At 37.4% G+C, this 18937-nt stretch overlaps 5 protein-coding genes and 1 pseudogene across 8 annotated transcripts; 2 read left to right on the forward strand and 4 right to left on the reverse strand.

The window, feature by feature from the left end:
- Positions 1-2003: 2003 nt before the first annotated feature.
- LOC104776501 (protein CORTICAL MICROTUBULE DISORDERING 4-like) lies at positions 2004-4194 on the forward strand (annotated as a pseudogene). The gene is made up of 4 exons (XR_015591005.1): positions 2004-2891; positions 2984-3163; positions 3253-3344; positions 3433-4194. The product of XR_015591005.1 is annotated as a protein CORTICAL MICROTUBULE DISORDERING 4-like (transcript).
- On the reverse strand, positions 4166-7391 carry LOC104776500 (aldehyde dehydrogenase family 2 member B7, mitochondrial). 2 transcript variants are annotated; one of them, XM_010500583.2, is made up of 11 exons: positions 7111-7391; positions 6656-6781; positions 6425-6567; positions 6149-6302; positions 5815-6044; positions 5588-5677; positions 5338-5511; positions 5087-5224; positions 4846-4983; positions 4685-4746; positions 4166-4610 (listed from the first exon to the last, which is right to left on the reverse strand). In XM_010500583.2, the coding sequence occupies exons 1-11, from the start codon at positions 7184-7186 to the stop codon at positions 4337-4339; spliced, it is 1605 nt and encodes a 534-aa protein (XP_010498885.1). In that variant the 5' UTR covers positions 7187-7391; the 3' UTR covers positions 4166-4336. The 2 variants fall into 2 exon arrangements, with proteins under 2 accessions (XP_010498885.1, XP_087357966.1); XM_087501840.1 differs by having other exon boundaries at positions 7194-7282.
- Positions 7392-9662: 2271 nt separating this feature from the next.
- Positions 9663-12538, forward strand: LOC104776504 (spermidine synthase 1). Its single transcript, XM_010500587.3, has 9 exons — positions 9663-10129; positions 10226-10302; positions 10401-10523; positions 11182-11286; positions 11399-11471; positions 11591-11662; positions 11768-11963; positions 12058-12181; positions 12268-12538. Exons 1-9 carry the CDS (start codon positions 9763-9765, stop codon positions 12331-12333), a joined length of 1203 nt encoding a protein of 400 aa, XP_010498889.1. The 5' UTR covers positions 9663-9762; the 3' UTR covers positions 12334-12538.
- On the reverse strand, positions 12369-14134 carry LOC104776503 (uncharacterized). The gene is made up of 2 exons (XM_010500586.3): positions 13529-14134; positions 12369-13328 (listed from the first exon to the last, which is right to left on the reverse strand). Exons 1-2 carry the CDS (start codon positions 13872-13874, stop codon positions 12616-12618), a joined length of 1059 nt encoding a protein of 352 aa, XP_010498888.1. The 5' UTR covers positions 13875-14134; the 3' UTR covers positions 12369-12615.
- A 7-nt stretch (positions 14135-14141) lies between these two features.
- LOC104776505 (uncharacterized) lies at positions 14142-15319 on the reverse strand. The gene has a single exon (XM_010500588.3). The coding sequence runs from the start codon at positions 15230-15232 to the stop codon at positions 14192-14194; it is 1041 nt and encodes a 346-aa protein (XP_010498890.1). The 5' UTR covers positions 15233-15319; the 3' UTR covers positions 14142-14191.
- Positions 15320-16218: 899 nt separating this feature from the next.
- On the reverse strand, positions 16219-18101 carry LOC104776506 (serine/arginine-rich splicing factor RSZ21). 2 transcript variants are annotated; one of them, XM_010500592.3, is made up of 6 exons: positions 17920-18101; positions 17633-17750; positions 17468-17556; positions 17158-17371; positions 16700-16864; positions 16219-16563 (listed from the first exon to the last, which is right to left on the reverse strand). In XM_010500592.3, the coding sequence occupies exons 2-6, from the start codon at positions 17719-17721 to the stop codon at positions 16557-16559; spliced, it is 564 nt and encodes a 187-aa protein (XP_010498894.3). In that variant the 5' UTR covers positions 17722-17750; positions 17920-18101; the 3' UTR covers positions 16219-16556. The 2 variants fall into 2 exon arrangements, with proteins under 2 accessions (XP_010498894.3, XP_087357934.1); XM_087501808.1 differs by having other exon boundaries at positions 17633-17740; positions 17920-18053.
- Between the last annotated feature and the right edge of the window lie 836 nt (positions 18102-18937).

Genomic DNA, 18937 nt, shown 5'->3' on the forward strand with positions numbered 1-18937 from the left:
TCCAAAAGTTAACAATTAAAGTCCAACTTCTGTTGAAGTTTGGCCAGCATACATTTCACTTTTAAACTGTCTGAACTACTAGTATAATATCTGTAGAGTTTTGGAGGTCTTTCATTAGTGTGTCGTTGTGTTTTAAGTGGCTTAAAAGGGGTACAAGTACAAGTACAAGCTTTCCATGAATTATTTTAAGTTCTTTGTTTGGTTAATTAACCAATGAAAGAATCAAGGTTAACTTAACTTTGAGTCCAAATAAATATTTGTTTCTTTGGAAGCACATTCATCAATCACGACAAGATCTCATAATCAAAGATCAAGTGGTCATTATCCTTGAAAAAAAATACAAAATTTCATATCTTTAAAGATAATATATAAATGAATAATAACTTTTATAAATTTTGAATAATAGTAATAAATATGAGGAATAATAGCTAGGGACATTTTTTCATGAGTATTTTTTTGTTCATTACAAATAGCAACTACTTTGAAAAATGGATCATAAACACTAACTACACGACTTACCTGCCATTTTTCAAAAATGAGGTGGCGAATCCCACCCACATAGACTAGACAAACACAATTTAACACATTTAAACAATATCTTTGCAGATTTTTGACTGATACTAATAACGAAATTAAATGTTTTAAATATAGTTGACTAATAGAAAAATTAGATTTGGTAGATTAGCCGAAAACATATGGTTTAATTTGATCAGTGTACCTTGGCATATAAAGGATGCTTTTGGTCTTTACACTCTCCGTCAAGTTTTATTTACACCTCCACATCCGGTGACTGGTTTTTTTCCTAAAGTAAAGGTGTCTACAACATTTCAAGTAATTGCTCTCTTCTGGACTTGTGGTCTTGGTTTTCCTTTGATTTATCAACATTTGGTGATGATATATGTGAAAGCATTGAGTTAGAAATTAGGACATGTGAGAAATCAACTGAGGATATATGAGAAAGCATGTATTTGTCTAATGTGTCGATTTGATTCTGGCAGCCATTTGTCCCATATAAACAAAATTTTACATTTGCGATATATAGAAAAAGTACATCAACTTTGGTCTAGTTGATTGGTTCCAACTTCCAAATTCCAACTATAAGTTATGTTTTTGGATGTCTTTCATTAGTATGTCGTTGTGTTTTACAAGTACATATACGCTTTCCATGAATTATTTTAGTTCTTCGTTTGGCTAAATTAACCAATGAAATAATCAAAGTACATAGAATAACTAAACTTTGAGTCCAAATAAGTACTCTGTTTCTTAGGCGGCCCATTCATCAATCACGACAAGATCTGATGACCAAAGAACAAATGGTAAGTAACTATCCTTGAAAAAAATACAAAATTTCATATCTTTAAGGATAATAAATAAATAAATGATAAATAATTCCTAAAATTTTTGAAGAATGGTAATAAATATGAGAAATAATAGCTGGGATTTTTTTTTTCATTACAAATAGTAACTGTATTTTGAAAAAATGGATCATAAACTATATGATGTATCTACCATTCTTTAAAAATGAGGTGGCGAATCCACCCACATAGACTAGACAAACACAATTTAACACATTCAAACAATATATTTGCAGATTTTTTACTAAATACTAATCACAAAATTAAATATTTTAAATATAGTTGACTAATACAAAAAAATTAGATATGGTAGATTAGCCGAAAACAAATGGTTAATTTGGTACTGAGAATTTTAGTGCACCCTCTCAAACACCAGTCAACTCAGATGCAAAAGCCAAAAAGATAAGCCAGAATCTATCTATATATTTGTCAAACCCATTGGTAATTAAGAGAGTAGCCTAATCATGATTAGCGTGCGCAGCGGCGTTTATATATATAACACAACAAGAAGATCCCTCCAGATTAAATATTGTAATTATACAATTTACGAATACTAAAATACACTCAATACAAAAAGACCCACCACCAAATTCGACCGTTGCTCACAACGTTCCAATAAAAAATCCCCAATTTCTTCTTCTTCTTCTTCTTCTTTATTCAAACAAAGTTGCAATTTTTATTTTTTTCCATCTTTGCGATCTAAACCCATTTCTTGAATTTCTCATCTGAATCACAAAGTCTCGATCTTGAATCCTCGGGGGAAAAAAAAATGGCGGCTTTAGCACCAGGGATCCTTCAAAAGCTAATCGACGGTATGAAAACCGGAGTTAAACCGACCGGAGAACACAGAAGCTCGTTATTACAGGTCACAGATATCGTCCCAATCGATCTTGACGAGAAGAATCTATTACCCAAACAAGGCTTCTTCATTAAAGTCTCTGATTCTTCTCATTCGATCTACGTTAGCCTTCCTTCTGATCAAGACGATGTGGTTCTAAGCAACAAGATGCAGTTGGGTCAGTTTATATACGTTGATCGGCTCGATCCAGGGACACCTGTTCCGGTTATGAAAGGTGCTAGGCCGATTCCTGGACGGCATCCTCTGCTTGGTACACCTGAGCCGTTGATGAGTACGAGAGGAAAAGGTGAGAAAGAGTCTGGTACGAGACCGAGGAGAGGTTCTTGGGGACAGAACGGTGACGTTTCGTCTCCGTTTGTGTTAAAGCCTGCTCCTTTGGATTTTGATCAGTGTACCCCGGCGAAACATAGGCTTGGTAATGGGAGATTCACGGCGGCGTCTCCGGTTGTTATGACGAGAGGGAGATCACCTGGTGGAGTTAGGTGCTCTTATGGTGGAGGGCTTTTGTCGAAAATGTCGGATTTGAAAGGAGAGAGTCCTGCTGCGATGGTGGAGTTAGGAAGAGCTGTGTTGTTCCTCCGACTTCGAAGTTTCCGAGAAGCAGAAGTGTTTGCGATAGAGAGATGTTGGCCAAGAACTCTGTTTCTTCTGTTCTTGTTACTTCTTTTTATTCCTCTGTAGGTACATTTTGCTCTGTTTGACTGTGTCTCTATTGGCTTTAAGCGTTAAGGGTTTTTGTTGAGAGGGTTTTTAAATCTTGATTTTGCAGGCAAAGAAAAGCGATTCACCTCCTCCGAGTATGCGTACTAGGAGAGCAACAGCAGCTGCTATGGTAGAAGATGTAAGAGATGCTCCAAAATCTACCTTGAAGATGGTTTCTCCAAAGTATAAGTTGGAAAAACCAGAGAAGGGTTTGAGTCTACCAGGAAGACTTAGCACACTGAGCAAGGTTTGCATCAAATTTGAATGATACAGTCTTTTAGGAATGTTTTGGTGATAAATGATAATACTAAGAGATGTCTTTGTATCTGTGAACAGGAAGCTATGCAGCAGCGAGAGACGGCTCAGAAGATAGCTCTTCAAGCATTGAGAGAAGCTACAACCATAGAAACAGTCGTTCGTCATCTCAAGTATACATCTGAATGTTACGTCTTTTTCATAGTATGGTTTATGTGTGTTTTGAGTCTGAACTGTGAATCTTTTTTTGGGACTAAACAGGACATTTGCAAATCTAAGCAAATCAGCAAAAGCTGATTGTCCAGCTGTATGCTTCGACAAGTTCTTGGAGTTTCACAGCCAGATAGCTGAAACCATGAACGAAATCGCGTCAATTGAAGCAGCTGCTTCATCTGCTACTACTACTGAGAACAAATCTGAGAATGGATCGTCAGTGATCCTACACGAAATCCAGCATAACTCTAATGATCATGAGAAAACCACAGCAAAGAGAAGAATTGTCTTGAAGCAGCAGCAGCAAAGTAACAAGCAACTGAGATCAAACGATGAGAACAAGAACCCTGCAGCTCCTTCTTCTTCTTCCGGATTAGGAAACACGGCGAGGTTGGTTAAAGAGATAGAGAAAGAAGCTGCAAACTGGTTCATGGAGTTTATAGAAAAGGCTTTGGAGAAAGGGATGAAGAAGTGTAGAGGCTCAGGTGATGCAGATGTCAAGAAAGTTCCACAGTCTTTGATTCTCAGAGTTGTAAACTGGGTGGAAGCAGAACAGTCTGCTGATAACACGAGACGACCAGTTCATCCAAAAGCATCACATATCACTAGAAAGCTCAGAATCAAACTGAAGAATCCTTGAACCATATGCGCGATATCAAGTTTTTTTTATGTTGTTCCCACTTCTCTACTCCTACTGTGAAAAGGCTTTTAGTTTCTATTGCTTACTTATAGAGAGATTCATGGATTCTATTGTTATTAGTCAGGTTCATATACACATCAATGAAACTAATAAGTGTATGTTTTTCTCAATCACACATTTTCATGTAGTTTTATTTGCATAACGTGTAGAAGATAAATTACTCTCAAAATGTTGAAAACCTAGAGGCAGTACAATTCCAGGTTTCCCAAAGCAAAAGTGCAAATCAATTAAGGACGAGATACTTGGTTGGGTTTAGAGCCAGGCCGGATTCTTAAGGGCAGTGACAACAGCCTTGACTTGCAAGTAGTTGCTAAGACTGTAAAGACCCTTCTCTCTTCCAATGCCACTCATCTTGTACCCTCCAAATGGAATTGTGGCATCAAGTACATCAAAACAGTTAATCCAAACGGTTCCAACCCTGAGCGCTCGCATCAGTCGGTTTGCTGTGTCCAGATTCTGTGTGAACACTCCTGAAGCTAAACCATACCTTGAGTTGTTTGCCCTTGCAATCACCTCATCAAGATCCCTAAGAGACATTAAAAGCCATCAGTAAAGTAAAGTCTAAATCAGAAAACGTTTGATTTAGCATTAGATTCTTACTTGAACTTCAGTATGGTTTGAACTGGCCCGAATATCTCGTCTGTAGCTATGAGCATGTCGTCCTGCCAAGTTTAATATGGTCCATATAACTCTATTATCGCAAGAAACTATGATGGGGCGGCAATTGAGTTTTGTTTCAGGGTAATATTCTGTTTACTTACTTTAACGTCTGAGAAGACTGTTGGTTGGATGTAGTAACCCTTGGAACCAAGCCGGTCACCTCCAGTTTGTAATGTGGCTCCAGCCTCAACTCCATGTTTGATGTACTTCAGGATTTTCTTGAATTGTTCTGAGTCAACCTGTTATTTTGTTTTTTTCCAAAACAAGTTTAGGAATTTTGAAATGCTGTTCTGTTTTTCCTTTAAGAACGTTGTTACGGTTTCTAAATGTTGTTCTGAGTACCTGAGGACCTTGCTCAATGCCTGACTTGAAGGGATCTCCAACAGCGCGATTGGCTGCACGAGCTTTAGCTTTCTCTACAAACTCATCGTACACGCGTTCATGTACAAATGTACGCGAGCCAGCACAGCAGCATTGTCCCTACAATTTAAGCAGAACAGCTTGTACTTTATAAAAAAAGGGATGAATTCTTAAGACTCTAAATACATGGAAAACATATAAATCATACATTGAGGTGTTTCAAGTGATGTTACCTGGTTAAAGAACAAAGCGAAATGTGCAAGCTCAACGGCCTGATCCACATCAGCATCTTCACATACAATGAATGGTGACTTGCCTCCTAGCTCAAGAGTCACTGCCTTAAGGTTGCTTTTTGAAGCCAACTCAAGAATAATCTTACCAACGTCAGTAGACCCGGTGAACGCAACCTGTAGAGTGCTTAAGATAAAACAACTGCAGAACGAGGTGAAATAAGAAGAAGTTTTAAAGGTTTGTCTTCTAAACCTTATCAATGTCCATGTGACTAGCTATGGCTGCACCTGCTGTAGTACCAAATCCAGAAACTATGTTTACAACTCCTTCAGGAAGTCCAGCCTGGCATAAATTCAGTTACTTAAGCAAACATAACATATGTAATAGCTTCAATGAAAGCCTAAAGCCTATAAGATACAAAGCCTATAAGTTGTCAAGTGTCGAGGCAGATGATAGCAAACACAAGAGCACATTGTTACCTCATGAAGTAGTCGTCCAACAAGAAGAGCAGATAGAGGAGTTTGCTCAGCAGTCTTGAGAACAAGGGTGTTTCCACAAGCTAAAGCTGGTCCAAGTTTCCAAGAAAGCATGAGAAGAGGGAAGTTCCATGGGATGATCTGTCCAGCAACTCCTATGGGCTCATGCAAGGTCTGCACATGGTGTGGACCATCAGCTGGAACTGTCATTCCATGGATCTTGTCTGCCCAACCTGAGAAACTCATCGAAAGAGAAAGCACAAATTTTACGAAGATGGATATAATGAGTCAAAAATCTTATGGGTACACAATAAAATGCATCAGTGGTTTCACTCACCAGCATAGTACCGGAACACCCTAGCAAGCATTGGCACTTCAATTTTAGCAGATTGTTCAAAAGGTTTCCCACAATCCCAAGTCTCAAGAGCAGCAATCTCATCATTATGTTTCTCGATCAAATCAGCGAAACGAAACAGTATCCTTGATCTCTCCTGAAGAAATCAATTAACCAAAGCTGAGAGAACATTTCTTTTTTTTTTGGTCACCAACTGAAAGAACATTTCCAAACACACAAATACAACAAACACAAAGAAGTTGTTTTGTTTTTTTTTACATAAGCTGTCATTCTAGGCCATGGTCCTTCATCAAAAGCCTTGCGTGCAGCTGCAACAGCACGGTTCACGTCTTCTGCGTCACCTTCAGCCACCTGAGCAATCACTTCACCATTCCTTGGATCCAGAGTAGGGAAAGTTTTTCCTGTCAAATTTAAACAAGTAATAAAAAGTCTCAGTATTTGTTACAAGCTTTAAGATATTGACAAAGTGCTAAAAAAAACATTTCTTACCAGAGGCTGCATCAACAAATCTTCCATTGATTAAGAGCTGTGTGTGTTCAACTTTCACAGGTGGAGTAATAGTGTTTTCAAGAGCAGCAGCGAAGTTACTGTATCTCTGTACTCCTCTGTTCATACCTGATGAAGAAACCAAAACAAAACAAAACAAAGAATTAATCGATTTCGATCCGATAGAGACCACGATCATCAAATCCATCAAGAAGTAACCAAATATCAACATACAATGAGCGATCTGCTAAATAACAAAGTTGATACAGAATCCAAAAAAAACTTGGAGATCATCATCAGATCGAAGAGAGAAAAATGTAAAAAATCAATAAAGTAAGATTACGATCTCGATCGTTGTATTGAGCATCACATTATGAACAGAGCCACAGAGTCCGATCGGAGCTAAGAAGAGATCATTTTACAAAAATGGATCATATCAGCCATATCAGATATATTACCTCTAAGAGATAACAGAGAAGGCGAGGAGGATATGAAGGAGCGAGCGAGCAACGAAGAAACTTTTCTTGACGCCATGGCTTACTTTTGTTTCTTCTTCTCTACGGTGTAATGTTCTTCCAGACGATGATGCTCTCTCTTGTAATTTTGGTGAGCTCTTTTTGTAGGCTACACACGGAGTAATGATTTCACATTTAACCTATGTTGCATGGAAACGGAAACGGATACGCGGAAACGAAACGTTTTGGAAACGGGAAACGGATTTTTTCAAAAATTAAGTAATGAAAACGTGTAGAAAACGTATATACATATATATATATAGATATATAGATATATAAAGAGATAATAAATCCCCAAATATAAAAATCATATTAAAAAAATCTGAAACAACACAAATTCAAAACATAAATATTAAAATAGTTTAATAAAAGTAAAACTGTAAAAAAAATAAACATTCAAAATCATTTTTTTTTTACCAACATCACCATATATTTAGGGATTTTAACTTTTAAGCTACTAATTATCTTATATTTTGTTATCATTATATGTATCATGAATTTTTATATTTTTAATTTATTTATTTATTAAATTTTGAAATTATAAAATAGAGTTTCCGTCGTGTTTCCAAAACGGAAACGGAGTTTCCATCGTGTTTCCAAACATAGATTTTTAGGAATCGTGTTTCTGTGACTTGTTTCCAAGTTTTCGTTTCTGAAACGTTTCGAAAACAGAAAACATACCTCAAAAAGAGTTTCCATGCAACATAGCATTTAACAAACATAGAAATAAACCAATTTAAGATAGATAGCACTGCATTTTTCCACGTGTGTGTATGGGGACATGTCGACGCCATTGTCAAATCATATACTTACTATAATATTTATATTTCTACACTAAAAAAGTATATAGATATCATAATATATATTTTTGGCATAGATATTTTTCAAACTATGTAAAAGAAGTGTGTTACTACTTCTCCCAATATTTTTGAAGGGATGATGGATGGATTTGAGTGGTTCACCTACCACACTTTAAAAAAAAAAGAGTGATTATTTATTTTTTAGTTATATATATCGTTAATATCATTAGGGTGGTCCACATTCCACAATGTGTGTTGACAAACTAAAGATTAAAGAGGATAACTTTGGTAATTATGAGATTATGTTTCTAATCTCGCTAGTATATTGTTTTATCTGTTTGAGTCATTCATAATCATTCTTATACGACTCACATAGTCCAATTTAACGAATAGTTTAAGAATACCACATGCATGTAATTAATATAGGCGGGGGGGGGGGGGGGGGGGGGGGGGGAGCGTTGGACCCGGTATTACATAGCTTCGAACAATTTTAGCTTTTTCTTTTACTACATACTTCGTCAATATGTAGGTATAATAATAACACTTGGTAATTAATAGGGAACCCTGTTGTTAAGTAGAAATGAGCCGACAAACAAAAAAAAAAGAAGTAGAAATGATACTTGCTCAATATTTTTAGGTATGAACACTTGGTAATTCGCATTTTTAAGTTTTACATTTGTTGAAATTATAGATATTTTGTTCGACGTTTCTATCTTAAAGTTGGCTAATAGTAATACTAAGTTCACATAAGCCTATGTGTGTTAGAATTGTTATTTAAACAATAAAATCGCCGATACACTTAACGTCTTTAAACACTGATCATCGGAATTTTGCCGTGACAATTGTCACAAAGTTATCACGGAAATGGGTTTCTACCATATTTGGGTTCAAAATTGGAGTTCTACCATATTTCATGTGGTAGATAATTTTCTAATTCTAGGCAGCTAGTGCTGATTAACTCATACACACCACAATATTGATCGAAAATATAGAGTTTAACATTAAAATAAAATTGTTTAGTCTGTCTCTAATCCTTCATTCTAATACATTTTTCCGCAAAAGTGATGTATTTTTTTTTTTTTTGGCCAGAGAAAATGTATTTGTTTAGATGCAGCAAAAAAAAGGTTATATAGTATGTTTCTTAGTATTGGGCCTAATAAATATTGGGCTAAACCTCGTGATCCAATTCTCTTATGGCAGTATACGCGGTGGTATAGATAAAAGTGATGCACTCACTGTCTTTATACCCCAACTTGTTCCCAAATAAACAAATTACTCTTTCACGACTTCAACTGTATATGGATACATCAAAATACATACTCATTTGCTAGTCCTCTTTCTATCAAATTGAGTTTTGAACCCCTATTTATATTTTTTTTCCCGTGAAAACCCATTTTTATAAAGTCAAACAACAAGTGTTACAATAAGAGCTAAGACAGAAGATACATAGGCCCCATATATATATCAATCACGCGTTACACATCTTCGAATACAGAGAAGGCCAGGCTTTTGCTAAGTACCATATATGGTTTACAGAGATCGTATGTTTTCCATATATGAGAATTTTGCACGTGAGGTCGGTAGCGCGTAGAGTAGACGTTCCTCAGAGAGCGAGCATCAGAGAGAGAGAGAGAGAGACACGAATAAAGGAATAAAACAGGACATAAAAAGCCAAAAAAGCTAAAAAGAAACGTTATATTCGAGGCAAAATAAAAAAGTTTGTACTATTATCATCACACAATAATTTCCCAATTTTGCTATCGTTGAAAAATAAAAAAATAATTAATAAAAAGAAATGAAAAAAATGATATTTACACTTCTACACCTTTCTCCTCCTCCTCCTCCTCCTCCTCTTGCTTATAATATCTTCAGCTTCACTTCACATCATAATCACCACCACCTCACAAAAACCCTAATCCCTCTCTCTCGTTTCTCTCTCTCTCGGCGTTTCTTTGGGAGTCTCAACAGAGCTACACCAGCCATGGATGCTAAAGAATCCTCCGCCACTGATTTGAAGAGACCCAGAGAAGAGGAGGCGGCCGATAATGGCTCCGCCGCCGTCGCTTCCATGGAGACGGAGAACGGAGATCAGACAAAGGAGCCTGCTTGTTTCTCTACTGTGATTCCTGGGTGGTTCTCTGAAATGAGTCCCATGTGGCCAGGTAAAATGGAAACACAAAATTCTTGGTTTTTTCCATAAAGTCTTGAGCTTTTTGTTCTGTTTTTTAAAACTCTGTTTTTATTTTTTACAATTGCAGGTGAGGCACACTCCTTGAAGGTTGAGAAAGTTTTGTTTCAGGGCAAATCTGATTACCAGGATGTGATTGTTTTCCAGGTTAGCCAAAACAATCAATTTCTCTGTTTTTATTATATCTCTGATTTATCCCTTATAGGAACATTCATTTTGATTGTGAGCTTTTTGAATTTTCTTAGTCTGCAACATATGGAAAAGTTTTGGTTTTGGATGGAGTAATCCAACTTACTGAAAGAGATGAATGTGCCTATCAAGAAATGATCACTCATCTTCCTTTGTGCTCTATCCCTAACCCTAAGAAGGTATACTTCTATCCTTTTAGTAACCTTTATTGCGGTTTGGGTGGTGTGTGTGTGTGTGTAGTTTGGGTAATCAAAAGTCTATTGCTTTGGAATGTAATGAAAGGTCTTTTATTTTAAGTCGACATGTTTCTTCTCCGGTAAAGTAGGATGATGGAATCATTACTTATGGAGAAAATAGAGCAACCAGAGTTCCTTTTATCAGATGTGAATATAGAAACTAATTGAGCTGGCCTAAATGATTATACACTACAGGGTGGTGATAGGAATGTCCACTAGAAAAAAGGTAGATTAGATGATCAATATTTTTTTTGCTTTTTAGATGCTACAAACTTTGATGGCCTCCTTATAAAAAAAAGGTTACATTGTCCCACGTTCTCATCTGGCAAAGTTTGAGAACTCGAGTAACTTTATTATGTAATCATAATATGATAGAATATTTTATAATTGGCTCAATTGATTATAGTCTAGCTTTGTTATTGGGGGTTTGTTTGAGAATAAAAGATAGATAATCAAAGCTTCTTAGTTTTTACATCCAAAATTGCTTAGCTCCCAAATATTAGATTTGTGTAATCTAAATATGTTATTTTTTTGTTGCTTTTAGCCAGTAAAGCTATAAGCCAGAGTGTATCTGATCAATGTCTTTCTAGTTTTTCCATAGGTGTTGGTCATTGGAGGAGGGGATGGTGGTGTCCTGCGGGAAGTTGCACGTCATCCTTCTGTTGAGCACATTGACATGTGTGAAATTGATAAAATGGTGGTCGACGTGAGTGGTCACTTACTGCATCTCTATTTCGATAAATGCCTTTGATCTGAAAAAATGAACTTTCAGATGTGTTCTATTGTTTAATTTGTTTCCATCTACTGGTAATTTTCAGGTGTCTAAGCAATTTTTCCCTGATGTAGCAATTGGATATGAGGATCCTCGCGTGAACCTCGTCATTGGCGATGGTACTATACTGCTGCGTTTTATCTCTCTTTCTGAAACATTACATATTTATGTTGAACACATTTTGCCATTTGTAAATCAAAATCATTATTCAAACTGGTTGATTGGTTAAACATTGTAGGTGTTGCTTTCTTGAAGAATGCTGCTGAAGGATCATATGATGCTGTTATTGTTGACTCATCTGACCCAATCGGTAACTGCATGTCATCAGCAGTCATATTAACCCTTTCTGTTATTTTGAACAAAAGCTAAAGAAGCAGGCTTTAACTATGATTACGCTTGCTGATGTGTATGTCAGGCCCTGCAAAGGAGCTGTTTGAGAAACCCTTCTTCCAATCCGTGGCTAGAGCTCTTCGTCCTGGTGGAGTTGTGTGCACTCAGGCTGAAAGCTTGTGGCTTCACATGGACATCATTGAAGACATTGTTTCCAACTGCCGTGAGATCTTCAAGGGTTCTGTGAACTATGCTTGGACCAGCGTTCCAACATACCCCAGGCATGTTTAATGACCCTTTAACATTCAATCTCTTTACATTTTTCGTGGTTATAACTCAACCTGAATGTGTATCATTTCATGCATATTTCTGCAGTGGGGTTATTGGATTTATGCTTTGTTCAACGGAAGGACCTGAAGTTGACTTCAAACACCCACTGAACCCAATTGACGAGAGCTCCAGCAAGTCAAATGGACCCTTGAAGTTTTACAATGCCGAGGTAAGAAAAACAATCTCTCGGTGTACATGTTCATGCCGTCTAGACACTTAAACCTTAGCTTAAGCTCTCAATTGTTTGGGTTTCAGATTCATTCAGCTGCATTCTGCTTGCCTTCTTTCGCCAAGAAGGTAATTGAGTCAAAAGCCAATTGAAAAGGGAAAGGAAACTAATCTGGAGGATCGCTGAATTTTTCAAAATAAAAGCTTTTTACTGTTTCTAGAATGTTCTGTGTTTTACGCATGTTTCTGTAACACACTGCAAGAGCAGCAAAAGCGACTATGTCTTCTTTTAGCATAGTAGCATTACACATTACAAAGTAGCAAATCCAATTTACAACATGTTTTCTTGCTTTTGCCATCATGATGCTTAAGAATTTATCAGCCTTTTTACCGTTTATTTAAAGATGCAAAGTTGATTTGAACTCAGCGAAACTCTCAAGTAGCAGGACGTTTAGCTTGTTCGATATCACGCTTCTTCCTCAAAGCCCTAGTTTTACAATCATGGTAACAGGCAAGACAAGTCACCCATTTAAGCACATTCCCGACACAAATAAAACCCACATAGAGACCAGTGTACAACACTCCATTTCCACTCGAACTCTCACTGCATTTGGAGTATAAACATGGCATCCTCACCGCAAGAGTGAAGACCAAGAACATCAACATCAACCAGAGGTCACGCTTCTCATGACCTCTTCTATACCAAGCTGAAAGAGACAGAGCATCACTTCCGTAGATACCGTGACCATCTTCGTCGTCTTCTAAAACCGAAACAACCAAACCCATATTCCACCCGGCGCTCCACTTGCTGAACTTTGCAGTCAGAATTATAAAGAAAGTACATTGAAACAGAAGAGTCAGAACCACCACCACATCGAACAGTCCCGTACGTTGGTAGTGGAAACGTTGGTAGTGGAATCTTTCGTATTCCCGTGAGAGATAAGTAACGTATAAGTAGTTGATTGAACCAGAGAGAAACTGAAGAAAGAAGAACAAGAAAAAGAATAGGAAAACAGAGGTTGACCAAAGGAGGACATAGAGAGATGTGAACAAACAACCTCCTACTCTGTTCTGACATATTCTGAAAGATCTCCGTACCAAATGAAGCATCCCCAACGGTTCTTCCTCGGACGTGTAAACCATCGAAGCCCGGTCCAGCAACATTGGAGGCCCAATACGAAAAAAAATTGTACTTTTAAAATAAGGTCTGATAATATTTTCTTTTAAAAAAATGAGGCCTTATAATTAAGAAAAGAAACAAAAAATTCTTACATAATGAGCTTCAGAAAATTGAGGTCTAATACCTATGTATCATAGGAATGTGTCCAGGGTCAGGCCTGCATGGAAGATGCTGCAACCATCGTCGTGGTTGTAAGAAGGTCAAGAATGGTGTAGGGAAAGAAGTAGAGCAGAGAAGTCTGGATCAGCCAAGGAATCAGATCACTGTTTTTTTCTGATATGATAATTAGATCATTCTCCGGCAAGCCTTCCCCTAGAGTGAGTAGTTTGAAGAGGAACTGGGGAGCGAAAGAGACGGTGGTTTGGAGGGAGAGCTCAAAGAAGATCAAGAAACAAAACAGCGGGAGAGAGCAGAGGCAGAGGAAGAGGAAGAGATTGATGTTACACAAGAGTAGCTTCGCAGCTTGTTTTAGTAGTTCGATGACACTTAGCTTCTCCTCGCTATTCGTCTCCATTTGTTTATCTCTTTATCACAATTGGAAGAAGGCTTAACCACATATATGTATCTTCGAATTAAATTAATGGTCGGCGTCCTTTATTGACGTTGACTTGTTAACTTCTTCTTTAAGTCAGCGTATGTAATGTTTGACTAGTAGTGGTAGGGTTTTACTTACTATATATAAAGCTTAAAGTGTCTTATCAGATGGAATTTTCTGATTTTATTCCAAGAAATTTGTTTGCAGCACTATTAGACTTCATTTTGTTATTAGATTAGATGAAAGTGAGCAAAAAACATGATTGATATTAAGATTTTGGTCACAAAACAAGTTCTCTATGTAGCAACAAAAGCCTTAGCTTTTGATCCAATCTCCACATCACCCTTTTTCCTCAAAACCCTTGTGTTACAATCATGATAACAAACAACACAAGACACCCATTTAACCACATTCCCGATACAAATCAAACCCACATAGAGACCAGTGTACAACACTCCGTTCCCATTAAGACTCTCACTGCATTTGAAGTATATACATGGCATCCTCGTCAGGAAAGCGCCGACGAAGAACAATAGCATCATCCATAGGTCACGCTTCTCTTGTCCTCTTACGTACCAAGCAGAAAGTGACAGAGCATTACTTCCGTAGATGCCTTTACCATCTTCATCCTCCTCTAAGACCGAAACAACCATACTAATGTTCCATCCCGCGCTCCATTTGCAAAACTTTGTGGCCAGAACTATGAAGACAGTTCCGTGAATCAGAACCACCACCACATCGAACAAGACTGCCAACTCCACAGTCCCCACTGCTACTTTAAGGAATATTTGGTTCTTGATTGACACAATCAATAAGTAGACGGTCGAACCAGATAAAAAACCGAACAAAACAGAGGTTGACAAGACAAGGACATAGAGAGATGTGATGAGACAATCTCCTATTCTGTTCTGACATATTTTGACAGATCTCCGTACCAAATGAAGCAGTCCCAATGATTCTTCCTGAGACGTGTAAATAATCGAAGATGCTGCAACGATTGTGGTGGTGGTAAAGAGGTCAAGAAAGGTGTAGGGAATGAAGTATAGCAGAGATGTGTGAATCAACCATGGAATAAGATCATTCTCCGACAAGTCCTCCTCAGAATTGACTAGCTTATAGAGGTATCGAGAAGCGAGTGAGACAGTGGTTTGGAGGGAGAGCTCGAAGAAGATCAAGAAACAAAACAACGGGAGAGAGCAGAGGAAGAGGAAGAGAGCGAGATTGATGTTACCAAAGAGTAGCTTCACAGCTCGTTTTAGTAGTTCGATGACACTTAGCTTCTCTTTACTCTTTCTCTCCATTTGTCGATCACAGATTCTGTATGTGTAGTAGAACATGTAATTTGCTAATAGTACTCTAGTAATTTAATGGTCGTCCTTCATTGACGTTGACTTCTTGACTTCTTGACTTCGTCTACAAGTCACCGTATGTAATGTTTGACTAGTTGAGTGGTTTGGGTAGATTAGCTTCTCTTATCAGATGGGCCAGATCAAAGATCTACCGTTGTTATTTGTGGATATGTAGATGTTCATCGTTGACATTGACTTAAGACTTGTACACCCACAAATTCGATTTCAGACCCGGCTACATTTCCCTTTCATGTAAAGTTAGATGCAAGTAAGCCTTTGAACCAAATTGCCTCAGAAGTCAAAACCAAATTTTAGAAAAGCATTCACAAAAAAGGATGTTGCGGTCAAATAGGAGCAGATTAAAAGAGAAAGGCATGATGTCATTCACATGAAAGGATGTTGCAGCCAAAGCAGAGCACTTTAAAAGAGAAGGCAATATCATTAGTATGTATGACTGAGGAGAAGACAAGCGTAAGTGGGAAAACCAAATCATGATCACAAAAGACTAAGCTAACACCTTTTCACAAGCAATACAAAGAGCATCAACAAATCGGTTGACTGTAAGTATGCGATCTACCAACAGATGTGTGACAAAGATGGCAGAAAACTGATACGATCAAAAAAAATTGAACAGAGAAGCCATGTAGGGGATAGAGCAGCTGAGAGCGAGGAAGGGGAAGGGGCGGGGGTGAAGAAACAGCTTCGTCTTTCTCATTCGAAGTTTGGTTGCAGATTTGGGTAAGAGTGGTGAGTAAAGAATAGAGCAATCAAATATCACCCAATGTAACAAGCAAATCTATTTGATGATGGTCGAGTTGATGATGCATATTCATGACAAAGCTGAGTTGTGGGGGAGAGTAAGATGCAGCGCAGCTGCCATTAGATCCCACATCCCAGTATCTTACCCGATAAGATCATACCTCACAAAGAAAAGAGTGAAAACAGTTGAGCCTTCTGTTATGTCACACATTATATAATAAGGAAAGTGCATTCAACAAGAAAAAGAAAACATTCATGGATATGAAAACGACCTCAAGTGTAGGGGTTCAAGCACGCTGAGTGAAGACAGCAAGGCTTTCAACGCTAGTGCGTGTTAAAGAGACCGCTGTTGGAAAACAGCTTGAAGGAGAATTCACCAAATCCAATCGTCTAATAAAACATGAACACACCATGACATGTCCATGCTGAACAACCAATCCTAGAAAAACTTATAGTCTAATAGCATAGCAGATATATAGATCTATCCTAAAGGGCGCCACATATAGCAGATATAGCATTAGGAGAACAGCTTCTTTCTCTTCAGGGTCCAGTTTCACACCCTGCAAGAATCGCAAAGAATATATATACCTTATATTAAACTACTTCAAATGTTATTTAAATAGAGAATTTGGAAGTTGAATCATGTAGATTGAAGAAACTGTAAACCTACTATCAAGAAGAGAAAAGAACGTTTACCCATTGGCATATGGTGAACGTCGACCATAGGGTGAGTCTCGGCGGCGAGGGGAATCACGACGTGTACCACGATAAGGAGGGGATCTGCTGTAGCTCCTCCCACGGCGAGGTGGAGTAACACTGCGACGCCTTGGAGGAGATCTTCTTCCACGCGGGCTTAAACTCCTGTTCACAAGTGATCATATCATCAAGAAAGGTACCATTAACATTGACAACTCAGCCCCCATCAGGCCCTATATCTAATAACAAAATCCAATAAATGGGATTTCAATGGACATGTTAACACTTCACGCAGCTATTTTCAAATACAGGATACAAACTCTACAAGCCAAATCTTTGTTTATACATGAAAATCAAACTCCTACCACAGTGAACCAAATGACATAATAATATCTCATCCAAATTCCATAGCTATATGACTTAAAGCAGCTACATAAGAACGTTTCAGATGGACTCACCTACGTGCATACCCATAATCAGGACTCCTACGACGACGAGGACTAGGGCTTCTACGCCTACCAGAGCCTCGACCACGGCGACACTCCCTAGCAAAATGTCCAAGTTCACCACACTCATAGCACTTGGAGTCCTCAATCCCACCACGACGACCACCACCAGCTCCACGACCTCCTTTATCTTTGTGAGAAAGCTCCACACGCCAACCATTCTTTCCTGAAGTATCAATGTGCAGACACACGTTTACATGACAATTCAAGGCAGCAAGATGAAACAAGGGTAACAATTGATCACATCAGAAAGAACACTAACTGTCCAATGCCCTGATCGCATCAGAAGCATCCCTTTCGTCGTCGAACTCGAGGAAAGCGTAGCCTGGAGGCCTACGAGCTACCCAAACACTGCGATTTTTAAAGAATAAAGAGTCAAACTTTCGAATGGCAAAGAAACAAAATTAGACTTAGAGATAACAATTACTTGCGAAGAACACCAAAGACCCTGAATTCATCTTCGAGTTCCCTTTCGGTGATCCGTGGGTCCAAATTCCCGACATAAACCCTCGTCATGTCGCGAAATCAGCCAAATCTGAACGAACCTAAGAGGAAACAAAAAAAAAAAAAAAGTTGACAGTTTCTTTCAGCAACTTGCTGCGACGCTTTAGTATCAAGAATAACGAAATCTCGTGACTTGAAGATGGAATCATCGAAATTATGAATCGAATTTTGTGAAAATACAACAGTAACAGTGAGTAGTGAACACGAAACCTGAGATCTTGCGGAAAGAAGAAGCGGAGATGGCTTTAGGGTTCAGTTCAGACTACTACGGCGAGGAATGAGAGAGCACGGAGATGTTGAGGGTTAAAAGATGTTTAGTAAATTATTAATTAACTGGACGAGGGAAAAAAATAAAAATATTTACTTTTTACTTATTACTGTTTTGTTTTTACTTATTACTTATCATATTTTTTGATCATTTATTCACTATTTTTCCTCGCATTTAAAAAAACAAGAAATTCCTTTAAATACCACTAAATTTTTTTTTTTCAAAAATACCAAATTTTAGTTTTTTTTTCCAAAAATACTGTAAAAGTGTTTTTTTCCAAAATTAACACAATCACAGAAAATTGACTTTTTAAGGATGTATAATTTTTTTTAGGTTTGGATTGACACATAGGGTATAATTTTTAAGGATAGGGTTTAGTATTTAGAAATTAGTTTTTAATATTAGGACTTTAGTTCAATTATGTGATATTTTTGGAAAAAAAACTAAATCGTGGTATTTTTGGAATAAAGACCTATTTTAATAAAATAAAACTATACTAAAATTTTTTTGGCAAAGCAGAAAGAAACTAAAAAAAAAAAAATTTATAAAGGTTTATTATCGATCCCATAATTTTAGAGATTTTGGTTGGAAAACATCAGTCTCGCGTAGTCAACAATTTGATATTTGAAATAAAACAAATGCAGACATGTTTTTTTGGAGTTTGATCATATATGGTTTGAACATAATGTACATAACCAAACTGTGATTATGGGTTTGATAATAGAGTTTGAACATAAAATACTATAAAATGTGAAAACAACATGACTATCGATTAAAAATTACTCGATATCATGCTGTTTTCACATTTTTTTTTTTGTTAAACTAATTTGTCTTAGTTGGTTAATGGATTATTTTTTACCAAAAAAAAAAATTACTCGATATTAGTAGTAGACAAGTTCGAATAAAACAGTGCGGGGAATGGGATTAAATTAACTTGATGTGATCTTAGGTCCGGAAAGA

This window comes from Camelina sativa, chromosome 3 (genome assembly GCF_030686135.1).
Source record: "Camelina sativa cultivar CO46 ecotype springtype chromosome 3, ASM3068613v1".
NCBI lineage: Eukaryota > Viridiplantae > Streptophyta > Magnoliopsida > Brassicales > Brassicaceae > Camelina > Camelina sativa.

Coding starts and splice junctions, on each gene's coding strand:
- LOC104776500 (XM_010500583.2), bottom strand. CDS start 7,186: ATGGCGTCAAGAAAAGTTTCTTCGTTGCTCGCTCGCTCCTTCATATCC. Junction 6,782..7,110: donor TTCTCTGTTATCTCTTAGAG/GTAATATATCTG, acceptor TTTCTTCATCAG/GTATGAACAGAGGAGTACAG. Junction 4,747..4,845: donor CAGTCTTCTCAGACGTTAAA/GTAAGTAAACAG, acceptor TAAACTTGGCAG/GACGACATGCTCATAGCTAC.
- LOC104776504 (XM_010500587.3), top strand. CDS start 9,763: ATGAAAAAAATGATATTTACACTTCTACACCTTTCTCCTCCTCCTCCT. Junction 10,524..11,181: donor CTATCCCTAACCCTAAGAAG/GTATACTTCTAT, acceptor GTTTTTCCATAG/GTGTTGGTCATTGGAGGAGG. Junction 11,964..12,057: donor AGCGTTCCAACATACCCCAG/GCATGTTTAATG, acceptor ATATTTCTGCAG/TGGGGTTATTGGATTTATGC.
- LOC104776503 (XM_010500586.3), bottom strand. CDS start 13,874: ATGGAGACGAATAGCGAGGAGAAGCTAAGTGTCATCGAACTACTAAAA. Junction 13,329..13,528: donor CACGACGATGGTTGCAGCAT/CTTCCATGCAGG, acceptor TGCTGGACCGGG/CTTCGATGGTTTACACGTCC.
- LOC104776505 (XM_010500588.3), bottom strand. CDS start 15,232: ATGTTCTACTACACATACAGAATCTGTGATCGACAAATGGAGAGAAAG.
- LOC104776506 (XM_010500592.3), bottom strand. CDS start 17,721: ATGACGAGGGTTTATGTCGGGAATTTGGACCCACGGATCACCGAAAGG. Junction 17,557..17,632: donor GTCTTTGGTGTTCTTCGCAA/GTAATTGTTATC, acceptor TAAAAATCGCAG/TGTTTGGGTAGCTCGTAGGC. Junction 17,372..17,467: donor TGCGATCAGGGCATTGGACA/GTTAGTGTTCTT, acceptor TTGATACTTCAG/GAAAGAATGGTTGGCGTGTG.